The sequence below is a fragment of the Hordeum vulgare genome, chromosome 1H (genome assembly GCF_904849725.1).
Source record: "Hordeum vulgare subsp. vulgare chromosome 1H, MorexV3_pseudomolecules_assembly, whole genome shotgun sequence".
In the NCBI taxonomy this organism is placed as follows: domain Eukaryota; kingdom Viridiplantae; phylum Streptophyta; class Magnoliopsida; order Poales; family Poaceae; genus Hordeum; species Hordeum vulgare.
Genome location: NC_058518.1, coordinates 506,442,534 through 506,465,540, shown reverse-complemented (window position 1 = coordinate 506,465,540; position 23,007 = coordinate 506,442,534). Strand labels below are relative to the sequence as shown.

At 45.2% G+C, this 23,007-nt stretch overlaps 2 protein-coding genes across 2 annotated transcripts; both read left to right on the top strand.

Moving 5' to 3' along the window:
* The first annotated feature begins 10,644 nt into the window (after window positions 1-10,644).
* Window positions 10,645-11,624, top strand: LOC123420348. Its single transcript, XM_045107331.1, has one exon. It carries the CDS (start codon window positions 10,965-10,967, stop codon window positions 11,409-11,411), a length of 447 nt encoding a protein of 148 aa, XP_044963266.1. The 5' UTR covers window positions 10,645-10,964; the 3' UTR covers window positions 11,412-11,624.
* Window positions 11,625-18,060: 6,436 nt separating this feature from the next.
* On the top strand, window positions 18,061-22,353 carry LOC123451387 (proteasome subunit beta type-6-like). The gene is made up of 8 exons (XM_045128249.1): window positions 18,061-18,291; window positions 18,793-18,869; window positions 18,990-19,045; window positions 19,185-19,257; window positions 19,366-19,477; window positions 19,795-19,868; window positions 20,273-20,347; window positions 21,633-22,353. Exons 1-8 carry the CDS (start codon window positions 18,156-18,158, stop codon window positions 21,762-21,764), a joined length of 735 nt encoding a protein of 244 aa, XP_044984184.1. The 5' UTR covers window positions 18,061-18,155; the 3' UTR covers window positions 21,765-22,353.
* The last annotated feature ends 654 nt before the right edge of the window (window positions 22,354-23,007 follow it).

The following is a 23,007-nucleotide window of genomic DNA, read 5'->3' as shown; positions in this document are numbered from 1 at the left end:
GGACACGAGGCCGGCCATGCGATCGGAGAAGGCGTGTCCTCGTGCTCTGCTGGCGCGACGGGATGGCACGGTGATATATGTAGTAGCTGCGTGTGGTAGTCTGAGGTGAAGTTATTAGCTTTGTTCTGTAGTATATATATTGTGATGAGATCGCCGGCGCCGGCTCTGTCTGACTTGCTGCTAGCTCATCGTCACCGGTCTTGTTAACTCTTCATTGTTGCCGGCGCAGTGATGGGCGGTCGTGTCAAGATCAGCTCTGAATTGGTCATGCTAGGCGGGTCGATTGGTAAAAGAAAATGCAGCCGCCAAAGATGCACTTCGTCATTGATTGCAAAATTTTGTAGGTATAGCTTACCAAAAGCTGCACTCCGTCATGCCTCATACGTGTCGAGCATGCACAAAAAAATTGAAAAATGTGACCTTTGAAAGAGCTTTTTTTACCGTCGGCGTGCTAGCTTTTTCAGATGCTGTAAAATTTAACGTATCAAAGCAATGCTTTAATAGGCACGGTTAAACGCGTTTAAACATATATAAAAAACAAATACTAAATCTTTGATGTATAATCCTGCATAATCTCGAATGTTATAGTTTGGTACGTAGACCAAATAATACAATGCAAGCAAAAGTTCCTAGATTCACGGAGATATATTCAAATACAATTAATTCGTTGACAAAAATTAAAATTAAAATACAAATAGTTCATTGACAAACATTAAAATTCAAATACAAACTAACAAGCAGATTCAAATTCATAAAACATTCCAATGAAATAAAATACAACTAGACTACTCCTCCTTCTCAGTGGTGCAGTCCGATGAGGGAAGCATCGCGTCCTCCCATCGAGAATCGTTCGAGTCCCAAATCGTATTCGTGTTGCCTAGCTGGAAAATCGTCAGTGCCTTGCGATGACGCTTGTCCTGGCAACGCGTAGCTCGCTTCACCATCCTCCGCACCTAGAACTCGTTCTCGACGGCAACGTCCTCTGAGAAGCGTTGGCGCCACTCCACCATGGTGGCCTCGTCCCTATCAGCGATCACAAGGCAACGCTCCCGATTCTGCCGGACGCGGCGGTCCTCCTCGGTGACCAGAAGCAGGGGAATTCATCTGCGCTTGAGGCTGCCTGAGGCGCCACGCCGCTGCGTCGTACGCACGGGCGGTCTCGAACGAGCCGAGCTCAAGGCGCGTGTCGTCGGAGCGGATCTCCGCATAAAACACGCCGGAGGAACGGGCGCGGACGCCGTAGCTGCTACGGGGGCGCGAGGGCGAGGAGGCGCTGGAAGAGACGAGGGGACAAGGCGTGGCGACGGAGCGCGGGGAGAAAGCAGCCACCGTTTCACACGCCAAAACAGCGGTTTTTATTGTACACATGATTTTTGACGCGTCCGTTAGAGATGCTCTAACTCTCTCGCTTACTCGCATAGTCATCCATCAAACCTCATGTTTTTTAGATAAGACTTTTATTCATCAATAGTCAAGGTAGTATAAAAACAACATAAATAAAACTTACGTCAATATTCGTAGACCATCTAGTGACATCCACAATTACTGAAATGAGCCGAAGACACGGTGTCGTCCACGTCCCTCCTTAATCAAACCGGACAAGTGTTGTTGTAGTATAGTGTTGAAAAGTCGTCGTGTTAAGACATCATATGAGCAACGTATCACAACAACAACCTTCGCCAATGAAAAAAAAATCATAGATCTAAAGGATTTAACGTATAAACAAACAAAAGTAGACGAACAACGACATAATCCAGACGCATCCACCGAAGACAAATGTCGGGCGGATCCATGAGATTCGTCTCTTCTTCGACACTAGAAGCACCGTCCGGACGAGGGCTCGGCGAACAGATCATGTATGTATGTGCCTGCCCCTCCCAAGGAGCATGCAAACCATTTGTTTTTCCTTCCCAAATGTGTCACCTGCTATCTAATTGGGCTGCCAGCCTATGGTCAGGATCTAGAGCTGGTCTGCTATCTAAGTGGGCTGCCAGCTTATGGTCTTGCTAAAGACATATATATTTTTGGGAGAAGCTCGATTCGTGATGGAGGAGAGAGTTGGGAGCTCCTACCTGCCGCTCTTTGCGGCAGGGAGTCCTGCGTCGCACATGGGGCCGCCTCAGCTTCATTTCCAATTTTTCTGTTACTATTTTTCTTTTGTGTTTTTTTACTTTTTTTGAGTTTTTGTTTTTTCTATCCTTTTTCCTTTTCTTTTTGTATTGAAGCAAAAATCATTTTTTTTAATTTGAAGAACAATTTTGAAAAATCACGAACAAATTTCAAAGCGCGAATATTTTTTTAAAACACGAACATTTTTCAAATCTTGAGAACAAAACTTTAAGAAGGAGAAGGATTTTGAAAAACCACAAACAAATTTGAAAGCACGAGCATTTTTGAATTTTCAAAACAAATATTGAAACTAAGAGAAATTTTGAAAACCATGAACAAATTTGAAAGCACGAGCATTTTTTGAATTTTCAAAACAAAATTTGAAACTGAGAGCAAATTTGGAAGCGCGAACAATGTTTTAAAGCACGAACATTTCATTAATCTTGAGAATTTTTTCTTGAAAAAACCCGAATAAATTTGGAAGCGCAGACAATTTTTTTAAAACACGACATTTTTTGAATATTAACATTTTTTTTGAAAGGAGAACAATTTTGAAAAAACCCAAACAAATTTTAAAGCACGAATATTTTTTGAATCTTCAGAAGAAATTTTGAAAAATCTTGAAACAATATGGAAGCGGGAACAGTTTTAAAATTACAGGAACATATTTCTAATTGGTGAAAAAAAATCATGATAGGGTTTTTGAAAATGAGAGCATTTTTTGAGATTTCGAAACAAAATTTTGAAACTGGGAACATTTTTCTAATCTGCGAATGTTTTTCAAATTGTAAACTAATTTCAAATTCATGAACAAAATTACAAAAGTGTGAACCTTTTTTGAACTGTGAACAAATTTTAAAAGAGCAGGAACATATTTCTAATTTTGAAAATGAGGGATTTTTTTGAAAACATGAACAATTTTTGAAATTTCGAAAAAAATGGGAACATTTTTCAAATCTGCGAACATATTTTGAAACCGCGAATAATTATCAAATTGTGAACAAATTTTAAAACATTAAGAAATATCAAATTCATGAAAAAAAAATATAAATGTGTGAAATTTTTTCGAATTCTGAACAAATTTTGAAACCCTGGTCTTTTTTTGAATTGTAAACAAATTTCAAATTCGTAAATTTTTTTATAAAAATGTGAATAATTTTCGAATCTGCTAACAAATTTTGAAACTGTGAACATTGTTCGAATTGTGAGCAATAAAAATATGAATATTTTTTGAATCTGCAAGCAAATTTTGAAACTAAAAACAATTTTTGAATTGTGAATAAATTTAATAACCTGAACAAATTTTAAATTCCTAAAAAAATTATAAAGTGTGAACTTTATTCGAATTTGAAGAACATTTTTAGAAAATACAGACCATTTTCTTCAATCAATTTTTTTTAATATCTAGATTTTTTTTTGTAAATCTAGAACATTTTTTTAAACACAAACAGAAAAGAAAAAAAACGGTTCAGGGAATCTTCTAGAAGTTCCCCAAAACCAGGAAAAAAAACGGCTAGAAAAGGTCTCAAAACCAGGGTGCTGCAACCCGCTAAATGTGCCAGCCCATTATAATCGCTCCGTTCCCCTCCCCGTACAAACCCCAAACACCACTTCACATAGAGCTATGAATAGAAAATTCCGAAAGAGTTGTCCGCGGATATATCACGCTTCCTGCAATAAGTTAGCGTCTTGAGAGCATCTCCAACAGCAACGCAAAAAAGCGTCGCATCCAAAAATATCCCTTTTTAGCGCGCGCGCGACGCGGCGTGATGCTCCAGTGGGCGCGCAAAAACCGCGCGCGCGCTAAAACAAGTTGGGCGCGTTGTCCATAGCCTCATCCCGCGCTGGTAATTTGGAGCGCACACTTCCGCGCGCGGCAGACTCGAGCGCGCGCGAACTCTCTCTCTCTTTCTTCCTCCTTCGCACCGCGCGCCGGCGCCAGCGCCCCTGCCACCATGGACGCGCAGACCGGCACCCCGCTCACCCCGCTGTACAGCCGCGAGCCCCCCGCCGCGGCCGCCGTCGCCGCCGCCACCGCCGCCGAAAACCCTAGCGCAGCGAGCGTTGGCGCCGCCACCGCCGGAGCTCCACCGACCGTCGGCCTCGCACGCAACCTCTTCTTGCCGCCGCGGATGACCACGCCGACGGGTGGCGTCGCGTCGGCGCCGTCAGTGACGCCGTCGTCCCGTCCCGTGCCGCCGTGGTGGGGTCGAAGAAAGGAAAAACATCCGGCAAGAAGAAGAAGGCGGACGGTTCCAGGAGCTCGAAGACGAAGAAGAAGCTTGCAGGGCGGCGGACCGGCGCGGCGTCTACCGAAGACAACCAAGAAAGGGAAGATCAAGAAAGGAAAGATCTTTACCTTGCCTCATTGCTATGAAGTGTTGAAGGATGATGAGAAATGGAAGAAGCGTGAAGATTTGGATGATTTGCATTTGAGCAACAAACGCAAGCGAACAATTGAGTTGAATGATGATGATGAGGAGGAGGATGCATCAAGTCATGAGGACAAGAGAAGCCCCACACCCAACTCGGTTTCATACTCGAAACCAAAACGACTGGATGGGTGCAAGAAGGACAAAACCGAAAAGAAGAAGAGGAAAGGAGATGATGAGCTCATAAATGCTATGGAAGCTATTGTGAAGGCAAGAAAAGAAGCCAGCGAGGTGAGGAAAATGGCAAGGAACCAAGATGCCGCGGCCGAGGAGAGGAGGTTGGCGGCCGAAGAGAGGAGGGTGGCCGCCGAGGAGAGGAAAGTGGCATTGGAGGAGAGGAAGGTGGGCATGGAGGAGCGAGCTAAGTTGTTGAAATGGGAGAAGCACTTGTTCTTCTTGGAAGATGATGATTGATGTGTCTTTCATTCATATGTCTTGAACTTGTTTGTATTTTGAACTTGGTTGGATGAACTTTTATGCATCAACTTATTTGTGTCAAACTCACATGTTTGCATTTTTGCGCGCTGCTAGAGCGGCGCGCGCGCTGCATTTTAGCGCTGCGCGACGCGCCAAACCAGCCGAAGCGCGCGCGGCAAATAATTTTTTTGGGCGCGGCGCGAAGCGCTGCTGTCGCTGTGAGCGATTTTGGAAAAGTTTTTTAATTTCCTAGTCCCTCTAGTCGGGTGGGCGACACTAAATGGGTCATCCCAATATGTTACCATCTTGAGCGGTTTGGAAACGTTCTTAATTTCCGAGTCCCTTTAGTCCTGTGGGCGCTGCCAACCGGATCCCCCTAAAAACCATACGTGTGGGTCACCTCGCATGAACAGTTTCGAACCAATCTTAGAACCTTCCATCTGGTTTCTTCTTCTTCTTGTTGTTTCTATGTTTTTAGTATCGGTTTTGTTATTTATATGTATTTTTGCTTTTGTTCTTTTCCTTTTCTTCAATACATGTTGACTTTTTCAATACACATTTCTAAATTTTTGGTATACATGCATAGCATTTTTTCAAGCATGTTCCACATTTTCCAAATACATGTTTGATCTTTAAAAAATATATTAAATGTATACATTTTTAAATACATGTAAAAAAATTTGAGTTGCACAAAACGTTTTTTATATTTATGTGAACATTGTCTTACATTTGTTTGCCAATTTGACATGTCAAGAACATATTTTTGAAAGGTGTAAATATTTGTTTTAAGTGTCACAAACGTTTTTGTGAATGGTACAACTCTTTCGAAAATTACATGAACAAATTTTTTACATGTATATACAATTTTTGAAAATTTCATGAACATATTTTTGAAATGAGTGAACATTTATTTTAAATGTCATCAAACTCTGTTTTGAATGGTAAAACATATTGTAACATTTATAAACCTATTTCCACATTGCATAAAACATTTTTTAACATGAAACTATAATTTTTTGAAACACGTGAACATTTACTATATATCACAAACTTTTTTAAATGGTACGAATAATTTTAAACAATTTTGGTACTACCGTCTCAACATATTTTGAACGCACGTTATACATTTTGTAAAATTTAAATAAAATACTTCTCAATTTCGTAAATATATAAAAAAAGAAAAAAAACATAGGGTGTGCGCTAGTGAGCAAATGCTTCTCCCGAGTTGGGCCGGTTTGGTCATGGCTTGGCCCAAATAAGTACACATGCCGATTCATGTCCACCCAATCGGAGCGACAGCGGAGGAGGAGGGCGAAGTAGGAAGTGGGGAGGGGGGAGGGGGGAGGCTGATTCCTCGTCGGGTTATCATGGAAATGGTGACGCTGAAGCGGTTCATGTCCACCCAATTGGAGCGACGACGGCGATCTAAGATTGTGCCGGCGGTAAGCCCCTCCATGGCTTAACTCTCCTAGTGGTTATCCACTCGAATACTGCAATAAACACGAAATACCTACGATTTGAGAGGCATCATATTTAGCAGGTATGAGACGAGCCTTTGCATGGATTGCATTGCACAAAACAATTTTATGGCCAACTAAAGCTGATTTATTTTTATTTAGTTGACACAATTAATATTCAATAATTGAGCTCACATTCAGGTTAGACAAGAGAAACCAAATGAGTTTCTCAATTTGTTGTTCCCCTTTGTTAAAGGTAAAGTCTAACAATCAGTCGGTGGATTTAGCCTGGGGCATCCACCACCACTAACTCTCGTTCAACCAATTTGCTTTTCTCCATTGTTCGACTCTTTGATCCTCTTTGTGCAACATGATCTCTGCTGTAAATTTTTTTTTTGTAACATGATCTGTGTTGCAAAAATTTCTGTAGCAAGATATATGTTTCAAAGGTTTCCGCAACATGATCTTTGTTGCAAAAATAAAGGACCACACACGACCGTTAGATTGCTAGATCTGCCGATGATCCGCCGGCTGTTTGTTTCAGGAGTTGTTTTCTGCAACACGGTCGTTGTTTCTGCAACGCGACTGTTGTTTCAGAAATTGTTTCTATAACATGGCCATTGTTTCTGCGACGGAGATGATGTTTCAGAAATTAACTCGGGTTCTCGATGCCATCTACTTGAAGACGACAGTTTAGCTCCTGCACGCTGGCGGCGACCTCGCGTGGGGCGCAGCTCTGTCGGGGCCGAGGAAGAGTGTCTAGTTTTTGCAACAGACCGTTTGTTGCGGAAAATAACGAATGACCATGCAGCGGGATGCGGACGCTAGATCAAACGATGTCAGCTCGGGCATCCATCGGCTGCCCAGGTGACGGATAATTTTTAGAAATCAACCGACAGACGCGTAGGGTTTCCCTTTGTTAAAGCCTCTAGTATTTTTTAGTTTCTTACCATGTATGACGTGCCCCGCAGATGGGTGTGTTTCTTCATTGGGTAACTAAGGGTGCGTTTGGTTGCAGGGACATGCTAGGGTGGTTGAGGGCATCCCCAACCACCTGATTAGGGATAGTCATTTTTTTGTTTGGTTGAAAGGGTGGTGTTATCCTATGTTTTGTTTGGTTTGAGGGATATAAATGAAGGATAAGGGTGCGAAGTCGACAATGCGAAGGAAGGAGACGACCGACTGGTGACAGAGGAAGAGGAGGGGCCGCGACATGGAGGAAGGATAGGAGCGACCGACGACGCGAAGGTAGGAGAGGAGTGGCCAGCGGCGCGGAAGGTAGGTAGGAGAGGAGTGGCCGGCGACGCGGAGGAAGCAGAGGAGTGGCCGGCGGCGCGGAGGGAGCAGAGGAGCGGCCGGCGGCGCAGAGGAAGCAGAGGAGCGGCCGGTGACGCGGGAGGAGAGGAGCGACCGGTGACGCGGCGGAAGGAGAGGAGCGACCGGCGGCGCGGAGGAAGGAGAGGAGCGGCCAACGGCGTGGAGGGCGAAGAGGAGCGGCCGGTGACGCGAAGGAAGGAGAGGACCGTCCGACGGCGCGGAGGAAGGAGAGAAGCGCCGGCCAGTGAACACATCGCATGGGGTGGATGCCGCGACCCCCCCCCCCTTTTGGGCGGTTGACCCCATCCCTGTTTTGAGAAAATATTCTTGACATCAGGTTGCCCCTGTCCTCCCTCGTCTCGGATCCAAACAGATGGCATCCCTCACATAAAAGAGATATCCCTGTTCCTTGGAGGATATCCGTGCAACCAACCATGAAGAAAGTCTGCCAAGATGACGATGTTTCTCCGGACTTAAACAATCGAGATATTCAGGGCCGAACCTTCTAGAGGCATGGCATAATTACAAGGAGTGAAAACAACCTAGAGGAAAACAGTAACGGAACACACAAGTAAAAGAAAGCCTGAATCTGCTAGCTGCCGTTGGCTGTACAGTGTACACACAAAACAATGTGTCGCCACAAGCCTCCAGAAGGAGGCCGTTGACGTTCTGATCAAGGGAGTAATTATGATCTGGCAAAGAAAAATCCTCCTATCATGTCAAAAAATATTCCTCCTATTAAACTCTTTCCAAATGTGCCAAATGATATAGTAGGCGATAGAGGCCATTTCTCCTTCTGAATTAGATGCTCTTTTAAAAGTTTTAGGGCTTCTTTGATTCACGGGATTTAAAACATAGGAATAATAAAAGGAGTGGCACGTCCCTTTAAACTTCATGGGATTAGCAAGGAGCATTTGATGTCACATAAAGAACAAAAAACAAAATTGGAGTGACTGTTAGATTTACTATGAAATGTAGTACACAAGATTTCATAGGAAAAATTATGAGATCCAATCCAATGAATCGAAGGATCAATATTAAAAAATCCTAAGAATTTCAATTTTCTAAAAACCTATGAAATTACTTTGAATCAAAGAAATCCTAACATATTTTACCCCTCTTTTCACATGAAAGACAATAGTATATAATAAATCTAAGTCGTTGATCTTACCAGTAAAACAATAAAGCTTACCGGACCTTGACAAATATCCAACCCAACGAGACCGGGAGTGAGGGAGGTGGCCGATTTCACGGTTTTGACCCTTTTGGCATATATAGTTTAGCCCGATTTAACTTCATTCATGATTTCTTTTTGGATCTGATATTTTCTCTATCGGCATCCGCTATGGCGGTAGACATCCACACCCTATCGCCACTTCCTGTGGCGGTACAAATTGGGTCAACGCAGGCGGCTCCGTCGGATCAGCGGGGTCAAACGACATCTTCTGTGTTGACCTGACCCTTACCGCCATAGAGAATGACGGTAGGGTGTGGGTGCTTACCGTCACAAAGAAAATGATCAAATCCGATTTTGTTACATACGGAATCAGATGGGGCTAAAGTTAAAAAAAAGTGAAAACCGTGAATTTGGCCGCGGGGGTCGGCCACGCGCTTCTGCAGTGCACATTCTGTGCACCTTTCTTCGCTTCTGCAGTTCAGATTCTGCACCCCTTTTTTCTTTCAGAATGCCAGATTCCGCACCTTTGTGTTCTCCCGCATGGAGTTCGACCGGCGCTCGCTCCGCTCCGCCCGCTCCTTTCTCTTTCGCCAGACACCAGACTCGACCCGTCATTAGACCACGGGCCCGATGCATTTCACACGTGGCCGACCAAACCGGTGTTAGAGCGACTCTAGCAGGCCCCGCAAAACGCCCGGCCCGTAAAAATTCCGTCGAGTATGCAGGCTTGGCCCAATTTTTCAATCAAAACAGAGCCTGCATACTCGTCCGGCCCGCATTTTTTTTTGCCGCAGCTTGCAAACCACACGCCCCGAGCAGTATAACTGCGGTTCCGCGACCATTTTGCGGGTCCAAACCCTATCCCCGCCGTCGCGAGCCACCCGATTCCCCTTTCCCCTCTCCACATTTCTCGTCGCTGGCGACCACCCGCCCCGCCTCCAGCCGCCATGTGGGACCGAATGTGGAGCTCCGGACGCGACCCCGGCAGCAGATCCGACCGTGAGAGGGACCCGGGGCGCGAGCGACGTGTCCGGGCGGACGACGCGAGGAAGCGCGGCGCCCGGAGGTGGACCAACCGCGGGATGTCGCCGCCGGCGAGCTTCAACCACCGCGAGACGGAGGAGTACGACCGCCGGAGCGCGTCCTTCTCCTTCGCGAGATCTTCCTACGCCGGATCCTCGTCGTCCTCCGGCGTGGGCTTTGTCCCCGTGAAGAGGGAGTGGTCGTAGGCGGCGAAGTACGTCGACCTGTGCAGCTCCGGCGAGGAGGATTGAGCGTCCGGCTCTTCCACGGCGTCGTCCATTTGCCGCGACCTCGCCGCCGTCAAATCCGACCCCTCTAATACTAGTTTAACGTAGTATGTAGTATAACTATGCTTGTAGTTTGTTGATAATGTGATGAACTATGTAGTATGTGATAAACTATGTTTGTGTAATTTCTTCCGCGAAAGTGTTTTTTTAAATTATGCATGTTTTGATATGGGTTTTGTTCGGTCGCGAATGTTTTCGATCCGCAAACGCGATCTTCATGAAACCGCAAACGCTTTTTGCGGATCGAATTTTTGCTGGGTCTGCTAGAGTTGCTCTTAACCGGGCACTTTCGTGGTGCAACCACACCCAAAAACTCCACAGTCCACACACCGGAACAGTTACCAGCTTGCCAGCCCGGTCCGTCCGGCGATCGGTCGTCGTGAACCGCGCACGCCACCGCCAAATATCTACCGGCGGCCGGGCCCCACCCCACCCCACCCCGTCCCCTGTCCGACGTCGTGCCCAACTGCTCCTTCTCCCTCGGCACGCCACCGGGACGGACGGGGAGGAGGTGGTTCCACACGCCAAGTTACCAGTGCACATACAAATCCAGCGTCCACGTCCAAATCAACGGCCCCGGTCGGCCGATCTCCCCCGCAACGTGCAGGCAGCCTCCTCTCCCCCCTGCCAAGAAACTGCACCGGCCCCCAGCTCGCCGGGAGTCGGGAGAGACAGACTGACAGAGCCTATAAGAACTAGACACAGATCTCGGAGCAAGTAGACCGATCGAAGGAGATCAGCGACCATGCCGACGATCAGCTGCTGCCACCAGCTCAAGCCCCCGTCTCCGACCCTTCACCTCCAGCCGGCCGGCGGGGCCCAGGCGCCCGCCCACCTCCCTGCGCTGCGCCGGGCGTGCTTCGCGGCGGCGGCGTGCGTGGTGGCCGTCGGGGCGATGGGCGCCGTCGACGGCGCGGCCATGGCGCGGGGACCTGTCGACGACGGAGCGGCGCACGGGGCGGCGCTGGTGCACGTGCAGGCGCCGGCGCGGTGGAGCGACCGGAGGCAGTGCCCGCCGTGGCACGCCAACTCGCTGGAGAACGTCGTGCCGGAGAACCTGCCCCGGCCGTCCGCGCGCCGGAGGTACAACGGCGTCGCGGCCGCCGACAAGGGGCGTGCGCCCGCGCCCGACGCCGTGCTCCCGTTCCTGGTGCTACGCTCCGGCTCCGGCATGGGCTGCTTCTCCCTCTGAATTTAATCTAGCTATAGGTGGTGTAGATTGTAAGCAGGTGATTAGACTAGCAGATTAATTAATTACCGTAGCTTCTAGAACAAATAAGCTAGCTCTCGTATTGGTGAGAGCTGGGGGTACATACGACCAACATATTGTTTTATCTGTGATGATGTTATTCTATGTATTTCATTTCATTGCTCGAAAAAGAGCTAGTTAATCATTATTTCGTCATTTGTCCGTCTTATTATTGGCTACATTTACGTTGTCATGGTGTCTGATCACGTCTCTTTCTACAGAAAAGTGGGAGGAGGGTGAGAGACACACGACGAGCACTCCACCTGAAAGCGAGATCGGACAGCCAACTTGTTGAGCATCTCCAGCCAGGTTCGGTATGAGGCTCGGAGACGCCTTTCGATCGAAAAACGGCTCAACCACATTTCCAACATTTTCTCGGAACGTTAAAATATCATCATCATCAATCATCAATATAATAAAAAGGCTATCGCTTTCGTCGGAAAATCCATCGAGGTGATTTTATAAAAAAAACCTTACTGTTTATGACATTAAACTCGTAGTATATATTAAATGTTTTTTAAAATACTCATATCTTTTAAACCGTAACTCCAAATTTAACATATTATATATGGAATTTGTTTAGAAAAATATGTAGAATTTAAATATGATATTATTTTATCTGTTAAACGTTTAATAAAAATACTATCTAGGGTGCAATCTTATAAATAAGTCATTATTCGTCTTTCTTTCATACCGGTACTCATCCGGGTTGGGGATGAACACGTCAACAAAATCAGAATTATAGATGAAACTGAAGGTCACTTGACTGATTCTTTGTACGTATTAAATCTATATGCAAGCCGTGTTAAAATAGAAGACCTGTGAAATTTTGAACTGCATTTTAGTAAGATAAGACCATCTTTATTTGTGTCGTAACTACAAATTTTCAGATTATAGACCATTTTTTTATAATTAAGAGCGTGTGGTATTTCTTTCTTCCGTTGCAACGCATGGGCCCTTTTGCTAGTATCATCAATATACCCAAACAAAACCCAACGCGCTGGGGCTTTTGGAAGCGCATGCAGAAGTTTCGGTGAATCATATATCTCCTCCCTACGTGTTATTTTTCTTGACTCATCTAATCATTTTTTTCATAAACTTTCGATTCGGATGGGGTGTGGTTGAAAAGATGCCCCTTCCATGCATTCCTATTGTAGCCCGCTGAAATATTTGATCCCTTATTTTTTTTTTATTCCGTGGTGCTCTTGGCAACGGCTGGAGATGCTTTAAGATTCAGAATTTTACAGATCGTTTCAACAGCTGGTGTTTGCTTCGGTAACAGCTTCAGGTTCGTAGTAGTTGTACGTGGTAGTACAATGGGTTGGGGTGGAGTACAAGCCGGTTCCTGCAGTACGACAATGACTCGAGGTAGTATACAGGGAAGAAGAAACAGCCGAAACCCCGAAACCGAAAGAACTTCGTGATTTCTATGCATGCATATGACTCGAAGCACTGGAAATAAAAAAGTAGAGTATCATCATTTTAATTCGGGGCCGCCTATACGTAAGTTACCTCAAAAAAAAACATCCATCGTTAGTCACTTTTTATGGACCATCCGATCAACATCCAGCGGCCAGCAGCGCGCAACCTCCTCTTCGTCTTCCTCTTCATCCTCCATCAGGTGGTTCCTCCCTTCTCTCGTGACCCACCCTGCCCTAACCGCCTGCCACCGTCCCGCATGGCCGGCGGCTATCGTCGTATTGTCGCCCCGCCTTCCTCTCGACCTCATCCCCCATCATTTTGTTGATCGCCGTCCCGCCCATCCCTCTTAGAGCATCTCTACCACACCTCGTAAAAGGGTTGAACCTGTAAAATAACCGTCAAAATACAGGTCGGGACGAAAAATGTTGTCAGACCAGATCCTCGCAACCGCGTCCGACCCGTAAAAAAAATTGTGGGACGCGGCAAAATGTGCACCCCCAACCCGCGAAAAAGCATGTCCTCTCCTCCCTTCGCCCCGTCGATGGCCTAAATATATCTAGAAGCGGTTGGTTGGTGGCACATTTCACCCGCGCTTTTCCCCCACCCACCGTCGCCGGGCGCCGCCTTCGATTCTGGCCACACCAGCCGTCGGGATCACACCGGTTGGCCGCCGTAGGCCCTAGATCGACCTCCCCCACGCCCTCGTGCCTCGGCTCACCGGCAAGGTACATATCGGCGTCTGTTTTGTCGCGACCATCGGATTTGGCTTTTTCGGCCATCGGCGGCTGCGCCAAAGCCATGGATTGGTCATGGAGCACCCCGCACAACCCCGGCAAAGCGTCAGCGCCGCATGCAGGTGTTGGTTCATCCTCTAGTCGCCAGCTCGGTTTGCCGACAAGGACTCTTCCATCCGTCGCCCAAGCTCGATGGTCGCGCAACAACTCGCCGGCTTGCCGATGCCGCTCATACGGTGCGACGACTACCAAAAAACAGTGATGCGGCTCACATCCAACACACAACAGCACCTGGGATGGGTATTCTTCAAATGCAAAAACGATGGGCTACACTCTTCTTCCTCTTCGGCTCTGTCAACTTATTTGGTTAAATCACGTTAGCTTATTGAGGTGTTCATCTGTGTAGGAAGGTGGATACTCATTTTGGTATTGGGAAAAAGAATAAATCGATCTATTGATAGAAAGAAACTTAATAGATGTTTGTGCATTCCTTAGTATAATTGAGCCTAACGATGCAGCTGTATGTGTAATTAGAAAAGAAATTAGAGCGGAAGCAACGTCTAATTCTTTAGAATCAAAGCCAAAGAATGAAGAATGCAAGATGAAGAACCCCAGATCAACAATGAATGCATGGAGAAGATGTTGATCCAACTAGTGGAAGCAGTTATGGAAGTTGGATATCTTCTAAAATGTATAATTGTAGTTTTTTTTGTCTTGCTGTTTTAGCAAAGATTAGGCGAAGTGAATCATGATGTATCCAATGTCTTTGAAGAAAATAAAAAAGCAACAAAATGTGTTTTCATGCCTGAAAATGTAATAAAAATAAAAGATTTGAATATCCTTTCATACGGGTCCGTCTTGCGGGGTGTGCTCGGCTGCCACCCACGCCGGTCCGCAAAAGCGTTTTTTCACGAACTGCAAACGACTTTTGCGGGTCAGCTTTATATGGGTCTGCTAGAGATGCTCTACGCCAACCCCCAACGAAAAAACTTCGGCGACCCTCCTGCATCCCTCCTAAGTTTTGCACTCGCGTTCACCAGCTACCACGGACACACGCTCATATGACTCGGCCTCACGTGGCCGGCGCTCCACGTTGTCCCCGTTTTCGGCCTCACAGCCCGCTTTGGAAACAGTGACTCACGCCACAAAAGAAATCAGGCGCATGATGTTCAACAAACCCGTTTTAATTTAAAGGCTAAAGATTAACGTTGCTCATGACGATAAACACCTAAGCATCAAAATTACACTTTGGTAGAAAGGAAATATCTGGCTTCCCTCTTGTAGCCACCCGCAATTTCAGGGTTCCCCAAAGCTCTGTCCACTAAGTAATTCAGGGGTTAGGCTTGTTTGGAATTGAATATCCCCGGTCCTAGCTCCATCATGACGACACCCGGAGCGGTGAGATTGAGGGGTATGCGGGGGGTGTTTTCCGGTTCTCCTTTGGGGTGGCAGATTTGGTGTACCTTGTTGTTGCAAACGAAGCGGTGCCGACAACATCTATGGATTTTGTTCTCCAACTTACGCCCAGCTTCAACAATGAAAATCTAGCACCATAAAGGATGTTTAGGAGTTGGAATAGTTATTGCAAAAAAGTAGGCAGGAGAGATGATATTTGTTAACGGAGTTCACCATTACAACTACATCACTCAGACATGGCTACATGCGTTTTTTATTATGTACTATCTCTGTCCCGATTTAACTCATGCGAGTTGTATACAAATTTATACTAGCTTAGCTCGCCCTCCGCGTCACTTAATTCGGGACGGAGGGAGTACAATACTAAATCGATATAGTACGGATTGACCATAAGCCCGTAAAGACAACTGGACATATCTTCACATAAATTGCATAAATTGCCTAGAAAAAGATCTTCACATCAATTGCCTAGAAAACGCAAAACGGGTTTTAAGTCCTAGCTTCATATCAACGGGTCAAATCCAGAAAGCCAGATAAAATTTCAGGTTGCACTTTTTTTTGAGACAAAAATTTCAGGTTGCATGGGCGTATGCATTTTTCTTTTGACCGGTCCGTCCGGCCCAGACACCGGCCCTGGCCCGTCTCCTCTCTTTCTTGCGTGGGAGGCCAAATCCGGCCGCAGAGGCGCAGGCAACAATTGCCAGTGGCGGAACCCCCACACGCTCCGCAGAGGCGCAGGCAACAATTCCCTCGATCTCCCCCCATCATTCTGATGATCGTCGCCCCGTCATCTCTCTAAGCCAAGCCTCGATGAAAAACTTCAGCGGCCCTCTTGCCCCTCTCCTCCTAAGTTTTGCACTCGCGCCCACTGGCTATCACGGACACACGCTCATACTGCTCGCCCTCATGTGGTCGACACTCCAAGTTGTCTCGGTTTTCGGCCTCACAATCCGCTTTGGAAAAAGTTGCTAAATGCCACAAAAGAAATGAGGCGCATGATGCTCAACAAACCCGTTTTAATTTAGAGGATAAAAATTAACATTGCTCATGACAATAAACACCCGAGCATCGAAATTACTGTTTGGTAGAAAGGAAATATCTAGCAACCCTCTTGTAGGCACCCGTGATTTCGGGGTTCCCCCACCTCCTTCGACTTAGTAGTTCAGGGTTAGGCTTGTTTGGAATTGAATATCCCCAGTCCTAGCTCCATCATGGGGGCAACTAGAGCGGTGAGTTTGAGGGTTATGTGGGGGCTGTTTTCGGTTCTCCTTTCGGGTGCCAGATTTGGTGTACCTTGTTGCGAACGAAGCGGTGCCGACAACATCTAAGGATTTTGTTCTCCAGCTTAGGCCCGAGTTCAACGGTGACAATCTCGAGGGACGTTGACGAGCACCATAAAGGGTGTTTAGGAGGAGGGGAACTTTTAGAACCTAGATGTATATACATCCTATATGCAAAAAAATAGCAATTCAACAAAAAGTTAAAAAATCTGATTGTTTTTGAAATAAACTTGATCTTTCATTGTACTTGTAAGAAAAAATCCATAAAAATAAAATTATACTTTAACTTCTTTTCAAAAAAGACAAATTTTCGGTCAAAATAGTGTGAATAGTGACCTATATAGTAAATATTTTTTGTCTTTTTTGTCCAGAAGTCAATGTTGACTTTTTTTACGAAAATTTATATACTGTTGCAAAACAAAGTCAAGTTTAATCTAAAAATACTTTGAAACTATTTTGATTTTTTAATAGGAGTTGGAACCAAAATGCATGTACAACGAGGAATCAAAATGCATTTTCCGTATTTAGGAGTTGGAATAGTTGTTGCAAAAAAATTGGTGGAAGATATAATATTTTTTAACGAAGTTCACCATTATAAATACATCACTAAGGCATGACTACATGGGTTCTTTATCATGTACTAAATTGACATAGTACAGATTGACAACAAGCTCGTAAAGGCCACTAGACACATCTTCACATCAATTGCCTAGAAAACATCTCAAAACGGGTTTCAAGCCCTAGCTTCATATCAACTGGTCAAATCCAAAAAGCCAGATAAAATTTCAGGTTGCATTTTTTTTAGATAAACATTTCAGGTTGTATGGAGAGCCACTAGTTAGCGAGCGTTCTTTCAGGAGCCTCGCAGTAAGCACTTTCATGCGTCATTACTTGACGCGTTCTCAGCCGCCATCACGTATCGCGTTCCGAGCGCTTCCTTCGTTTTTTTATTTTGTCGAACGTGTTTTCGGATTTTTAGATTGTTTTTATGACCTTTTTGGTGTTTTGTTTTTTCACCGCTTTCTTAGCTTTTCGACTAAAAAAATCTTTTTTTTGTGCGAAACCCCCCCTTTTTGTTTTTTTATCACGAGATGCATCGCAATGAAAATGAAAAAAACACATTTTTTTGCGAGAGACATGGTTTTGCCTTCACGGAAGGCACGGCTCTCGGAAAGAAAAAACACACATTTTCTGTTTTCTTTGCGAGAGGCACACCTATGCCTCTCGGATAGGAAAAAAATGCATTTTTCAGCGAGATGCATGGTTATGCCTTCGTGAGAGGCACGACCGTGCCTCTCAAAAAAGGAAAAGCGAAAAAATTATGTTTTTTGTTTTTTCCTATTGCGAGAGGCATACTTTTTTTTTCCGTAAAAAAAGACTTTGTCAAAACTATCAACATGAGATATAGTTTTGAAGATATTGACGCAAGAAACCCAAGGGTAAAAACGGTTCAAGATTTGGACGCACGATTTAGGAGATAACACGTTTTGAAAATACAAAATATATGAAAAAAGAAAAAAACTTCGAGGTTGCGACAAGTGACACGCCATGTAGTACGCCATTTGTCATAATCTGAAAAGGTGAAAGTGATTTTTGAAATGCGTACTCCTTAATTAGTGATTTTGGGTTGAATGGGCATTTTGCATTTTTTAAAGGAAAACCGGCCCGTCCGGCCCAGACACCGGCCCTGGCCCGTCTCCTTTCTTTCTTGCGTGGGAGGCCAAATCCGCCCGCAGAGGCGCAGGCAACAATTGCCAGCGGCGGAACCCCCACACGCTCCACATCTCGCTCGCTCGCTCACCGCCTGCTAGGGTTCGAGTCCGTCGATCTCCGCCATGGACGCCGCCTCGCTCATGGGCCCCTCCTCTGCCGACGCGCCCACCGACGGGGAGCACCGGATGGGCACAACCATCGTCGGCGTCTGCTACGACGGCGGCGTCGTCCTCGCCGCCGACTCCAGGACCAGCACCGGTAAGCCCCCCTGTCCCGATCCCGACCCCCCCTTGATGCGCCGCCCCGTGGATCCACCAGCAGCGGCTAGGTCAGGGTTGGAGATGGCGCGTCGGACGTCCGATTCCGCCGTGAGGGACGCGGCTGGTGCTGCGGGCCATGTTATTATTGGGGATTCCCCTGGTATTCTAGTTGCGACATCAGGGGAAACCCAGGATTTGCTATGATAGTTATTATTGGGTCGTTGAGGAACTCGGATATCTGCTGCCTCCTTTTGTTTGGAGTGCAGTGCTGTGTTTTGTCAAGTCTGAAACCTTCTACCATTGTCACAATGTTCCCACCGACTGGAAGGAAAACATGGCTCCTCTTAGGTGTTACTGCTGCTGTGCTATCTCCGTAGCGTTGCAAAGTCTTGCTGCGTATGTTCGAAATAAATAAATAAATAAATGAACCCCACATTTGATCTGTTTTGCTCTCTGCATTTTTACTTGCATTGTTTAATGTCTGTTTGCTGCCTGACAGGAATGTATGTGGCGAACCGTGCTTCGGACAAGATTAGTCAACTGACTGATAATGTCTACGTCTGCCGCTCTGGATCTGTAAGTGCTTATAAACCATCAGTGTTCATCGTCTGCTTTGTGTTTGCTAGTCAGACATGCTATTTTCTTTTCATATACGCCGTATGTCTCATTGGTAGCATGTTTCTCATTATCTTGCAGGCTGCTGACACACAAATTATTTCGGATTATGTACGTTATTTTCTCCACCAGCACACGTAAGAAGTACTTTGTGCAAACCACTTTTTAGCATTGAATGAATTACATGGAACTTAGATCCCGTAGGTCATGATCATAGTCAATTGAGTATTTGATTTGGAAGTTTCTGATGTTAAATTTGTCCTTTATCATGTACAGAATCCAGCTTGGGCAACCAGCTACCGTGAAAGTTGCATCCAACTTAGTTAGGTTATTGGCCTATCAGAACAAGGTATATCTTCTCTAGCCTTCGAGATAACAAGAGATGGTGCTTAATGTTTGTTTACCTTCTTGATACACATGTCATGCCATTTCTTATTTATTCTTTATCAATGTCCAGAGCATGTTGCAAGCTGGAATGATAGTTGGTGGATGGGACAAATACGAGGGAGGCCAAATTTACTCTGTCCCTCTTGGTGGAACGATTCTGAGGCAACCATTTGCAATTGGAGGTTAGCTTCCCCAATAGTAGAAGTGCATCATTCCTTACCTATACTTGAGTAGTTGAGTTGACATCTTTTAGTAGCTTCTACTTCTAGGTCTCTTTTGCAACAAACCTTGTGCACTCTGGCAAGCTTGTACGCACTTAGTCGCTTGCGGTTTTTTAAAATATACTGGGATGTTAACAACACTTCTTATTCTGGTTGAGTGCAATCTATCTCTGTTGAGTGCTGAGAAACACTGAGCATGGAGTTATGCTAATCCGGCTTTAGTGTATGATATACCAGGTGCACGTTCTCACACTTTATGTTATCGCTGGGCTTTTCAGGATCTGGTTCCAGTTACCTGTATGGATTGATGGATCATGAGTGGAAAGAGGGTATGACCCAGGAAGAAGCTGAGGTACGTCATTTAGTTTCTTCTGAGGGACTAGAAAGAATTAGGAGATCTTTTCTGCCAAAACATTAGTGATAGGACATAGTTTATCTAATGCATGAGCCACAGTCCAGTCTAGAGCTATCTTCAGTTTCCATAATGCTTCTATGGTGCTTATTTTGTAGTTGTGACATGCAATGGTGCTCTTTTTTCCTTGAAGTGCAATAAAGTTTTTTATGGCTTTTCTGTCAATTAGCATCATCATTGAAATTGTGAGAATAAATTGTGATATTAATTACATAGTCCTGATTTTTTTGATCCCTGTTACATAGTACTGAATTGTATGGCTGAACCATCATTTCTCATTAGTAAGGCTTTGGATCATTGCAGCGCATCTCCTAACATGTTTTTCCTTGTCCTGATCTCAACAGAAGTTTGTGGTGAAGGTGGTTTCCCTTGCCATTGCTCGTGATGGTGCTAGTGGAGGGGTTGTTCGCACTGTTACTGTAAGTGTTGTTTTCATACAAATTTCATTCTTTGTTTCTTTTGGTTCAGAAATACACAACACCTAAAAAGCATGGACACGGCAGAAGTTGCCGAATCCCCGTGCTGATACGGTCGGACACGGGGATACGCTCGGACACGCGGGGATACGCGTATCCCGCCGTATTTCCTGAATTATGAATTAAAAAAAGAAAAGAAAAGGGAGGAAACGGCTGGGACACGTAGGGGACACGCGAAGGGATCGATTAATCCACCGGTCGGAGCAGCACCCTCCTCCGACTTCAGGCAGCGTGGATCTGGAGCACCCTCCCACCGCCGTGCTGCTGCTGCTGTGCCTCTGCCGCTGCCGCAGTTGCTGTTGTGCCTCTGCTGTTGTGCTTCGTTGCTGCCGTTGCTGCAGCGGCAAGAGGAGCACGCTGGGAGGAGGGGGGTGGCGAGAGGTGCTGCGGGGGAGTTGAGAGATCCATCGCTGGGAGGAGGGGCAATGGCAAGAGAGTGGCGGCTTGGTCAAAGCATTAGGGCAGAGAGAGAAAGGGCTTGAGTTTTGACGGTGCAGATTGATCCGTGGCATGCACTAGCTGGGCCGACCCAACTACTAATATCCTCTCTGGGCTTTTGTTAAGAGAGTTACTGTTGACTGGGGGCGATCTCTTGTTAATTTTTTTTCCTTTTTACCTCTATATTACATGGCATTATTTATTTATTTATATATATACTTGACGTGTCCCCGATGGGCTGTTTTTGGAAAATGCCGTATCCCGTGTCCCCGAATGCGTGTCGCCGTGTCTGTGTCCCCGTATCCGTGCTTTTTAGCACAACACTATAGAAATCTGGACTTATTTGAATGGACTTATTATTCTGCAACATAAATACTCTCCTGTGATGGCTTCAATAACCAAGATCAGGTATCAGTCAAAACTAAAACCAACATCTCAGTCTCTTCTCATGGTTTTTAAAATGAGACGAGTAAAATTTTAAAACCAAATGTACCAACTTTCGTGGAAAATCATTGCATAGGTGTGAGATATGTACCCTTGTGCCTTCATTTTTTGAACTTGTCTAGATTGGGTTGTGCTTAAAATGTCATTTGGAATAGGTTGGCACACCTTTTTCTCTGTCCGATCTGTTCTCATCTTGTTTTGCAAATTGTGCCTTTGGTAATCTTACCAGCTTGTCGAAATGTGCCTCCTTGTTAAAATTTGAGATTGCACCTTAATAACTGCTCTTTGTTTTCCCAAAGACTTTGTCTACCTAGTTAGCCGTACTGATTTGAGGACTATTTCACAGATTAACGAGGAGGGTGTTAAGAGGAGCTTCCACCCTGGTGACATACTGCCACTGTGGCATGAAGAGATGAAGCCCCAGAACTCGCTCCTTGACATTCTCGCAGCTGGGAGCTCTGATGCGATGGTCCAGTGAAATCCTATTGTACCGATGTCTTGTTCTAGATTTGGGCCGAACGTTGCTTGGAATAGATTCTGCTGACACCAACTTGTTTTCCTCCTTGTTATTACAACTTAAAAAAGTTCTGGTGTTCATGCGTGCCTTGCGGTGCAACTTGACTATGACATATGCTTGTGGCAACACACACGGCTACGTCTTGGTCGAGGAAATGCAATCCGGCATTGCTTGCTGGAAAGATGTACCTGCGAAAGCTAGATGCTGAAACTTATACTTCCTGGTGTAGTAGTGGATAGTCTCCCTGGAAAGGAAAATAAATCTAGAACTGCGTAGAGCAATATGGCTTAGTTTACTTTAAAATTTTGGGTGACCTCTTTAACATGCCTGTAGAAGCGCTAACATGAAATGGACGAATTAAACCCAGGTTTTTGACCACCCAGATGAAGATGCAAAGCAGGTTTCCTTTTTCTTTTTCTTGTTAAAACCGTCAGCACCCAGGTTTCGCCTCTGCCTGGCTAGTAGTGGAAACTATGTCTGGTTTGTTCCTGCACTGGTTTCAGATACAACGGTTGCCTGTGTGTAATTCAATTATACTGATGTTTCTGCATGGATTAATTCTTGTGCTTAGGGTAGTTCCAACACATCGATTCAAATGGCGTGGGTTTTGTTTGTTTTTTGTCCATTTGGATCGCCAGTTTAACTGCGTTCGCCCCTTATCCACGGTTTCCTATGCAGTGAACCTGACTGGGCCACCCATTTGGCCCAACCCATTTCTTTTTTAAATATCATTCACAACCAAATGAATCGAATTGCACATTGTTAAACAAATAAAATTCACATAGTTTACAACCAAATAAATGAAAATCATAAATCAAATAAATTTTAAATTATAGCAAATACACTGGAAGTATAAAAAAGTAGTCGCACCTATGATTGCAGGGTAGGCAATGCCCACTATCCTTGTTACGATTCCATCATGGAGCATGATTTGGGATTGATCCCGTAAATTGTTAAACAAATAAAATTCACATAGTTTACAACCAAATAAATGAAGATCATAAATTAAGTAAATTTTAAATTGTAGCAAATACACTCGAAGTAAAAAAAAGTAGCCACACCTATGATTGCAGGGTAGGCATTGCCCGCTTTTCTTGTTACGATTCCACCATGAAGCATGATTCGGGATTGATCTTGTAAATTGTTAAACAAATAAAATTCACATAGTTTACAACCAAATAAATGAAAATTATAAATCAAATAA

Bases quoted from the DNA above. Each gene is read 5' to 3' on its own strand.
- LOC123420348 (XM_045107331.1), top strand. From the start codon at position 10,965: ATGCCGACGATCAGCTGCTGCCACCAGCTCAAGCCCCCGTCTCCGACC.
- LOC123451387 (XM_045128249.1), top strand. From the start codon at position 18,156: ATGGACGCCGCCTCGCTCATGGGCCCCTCCTCTGCCGACGCGCCCACC. The intron at 18,292-18,792 runs GTAAGCCCCCCT...GCTGCCTGACAG, and splicing joins CGACTCCAGGACCAGCACCG to GAATGTATGTGGCGAACCGT. The intron at 19,478-19,794 runs GTTAGCTTCCCC...TGGGCTTTTCAG, and splicing joins GCAACCATTTGCAATTGGAG to GATCTGGTTCCAGTTACCTG.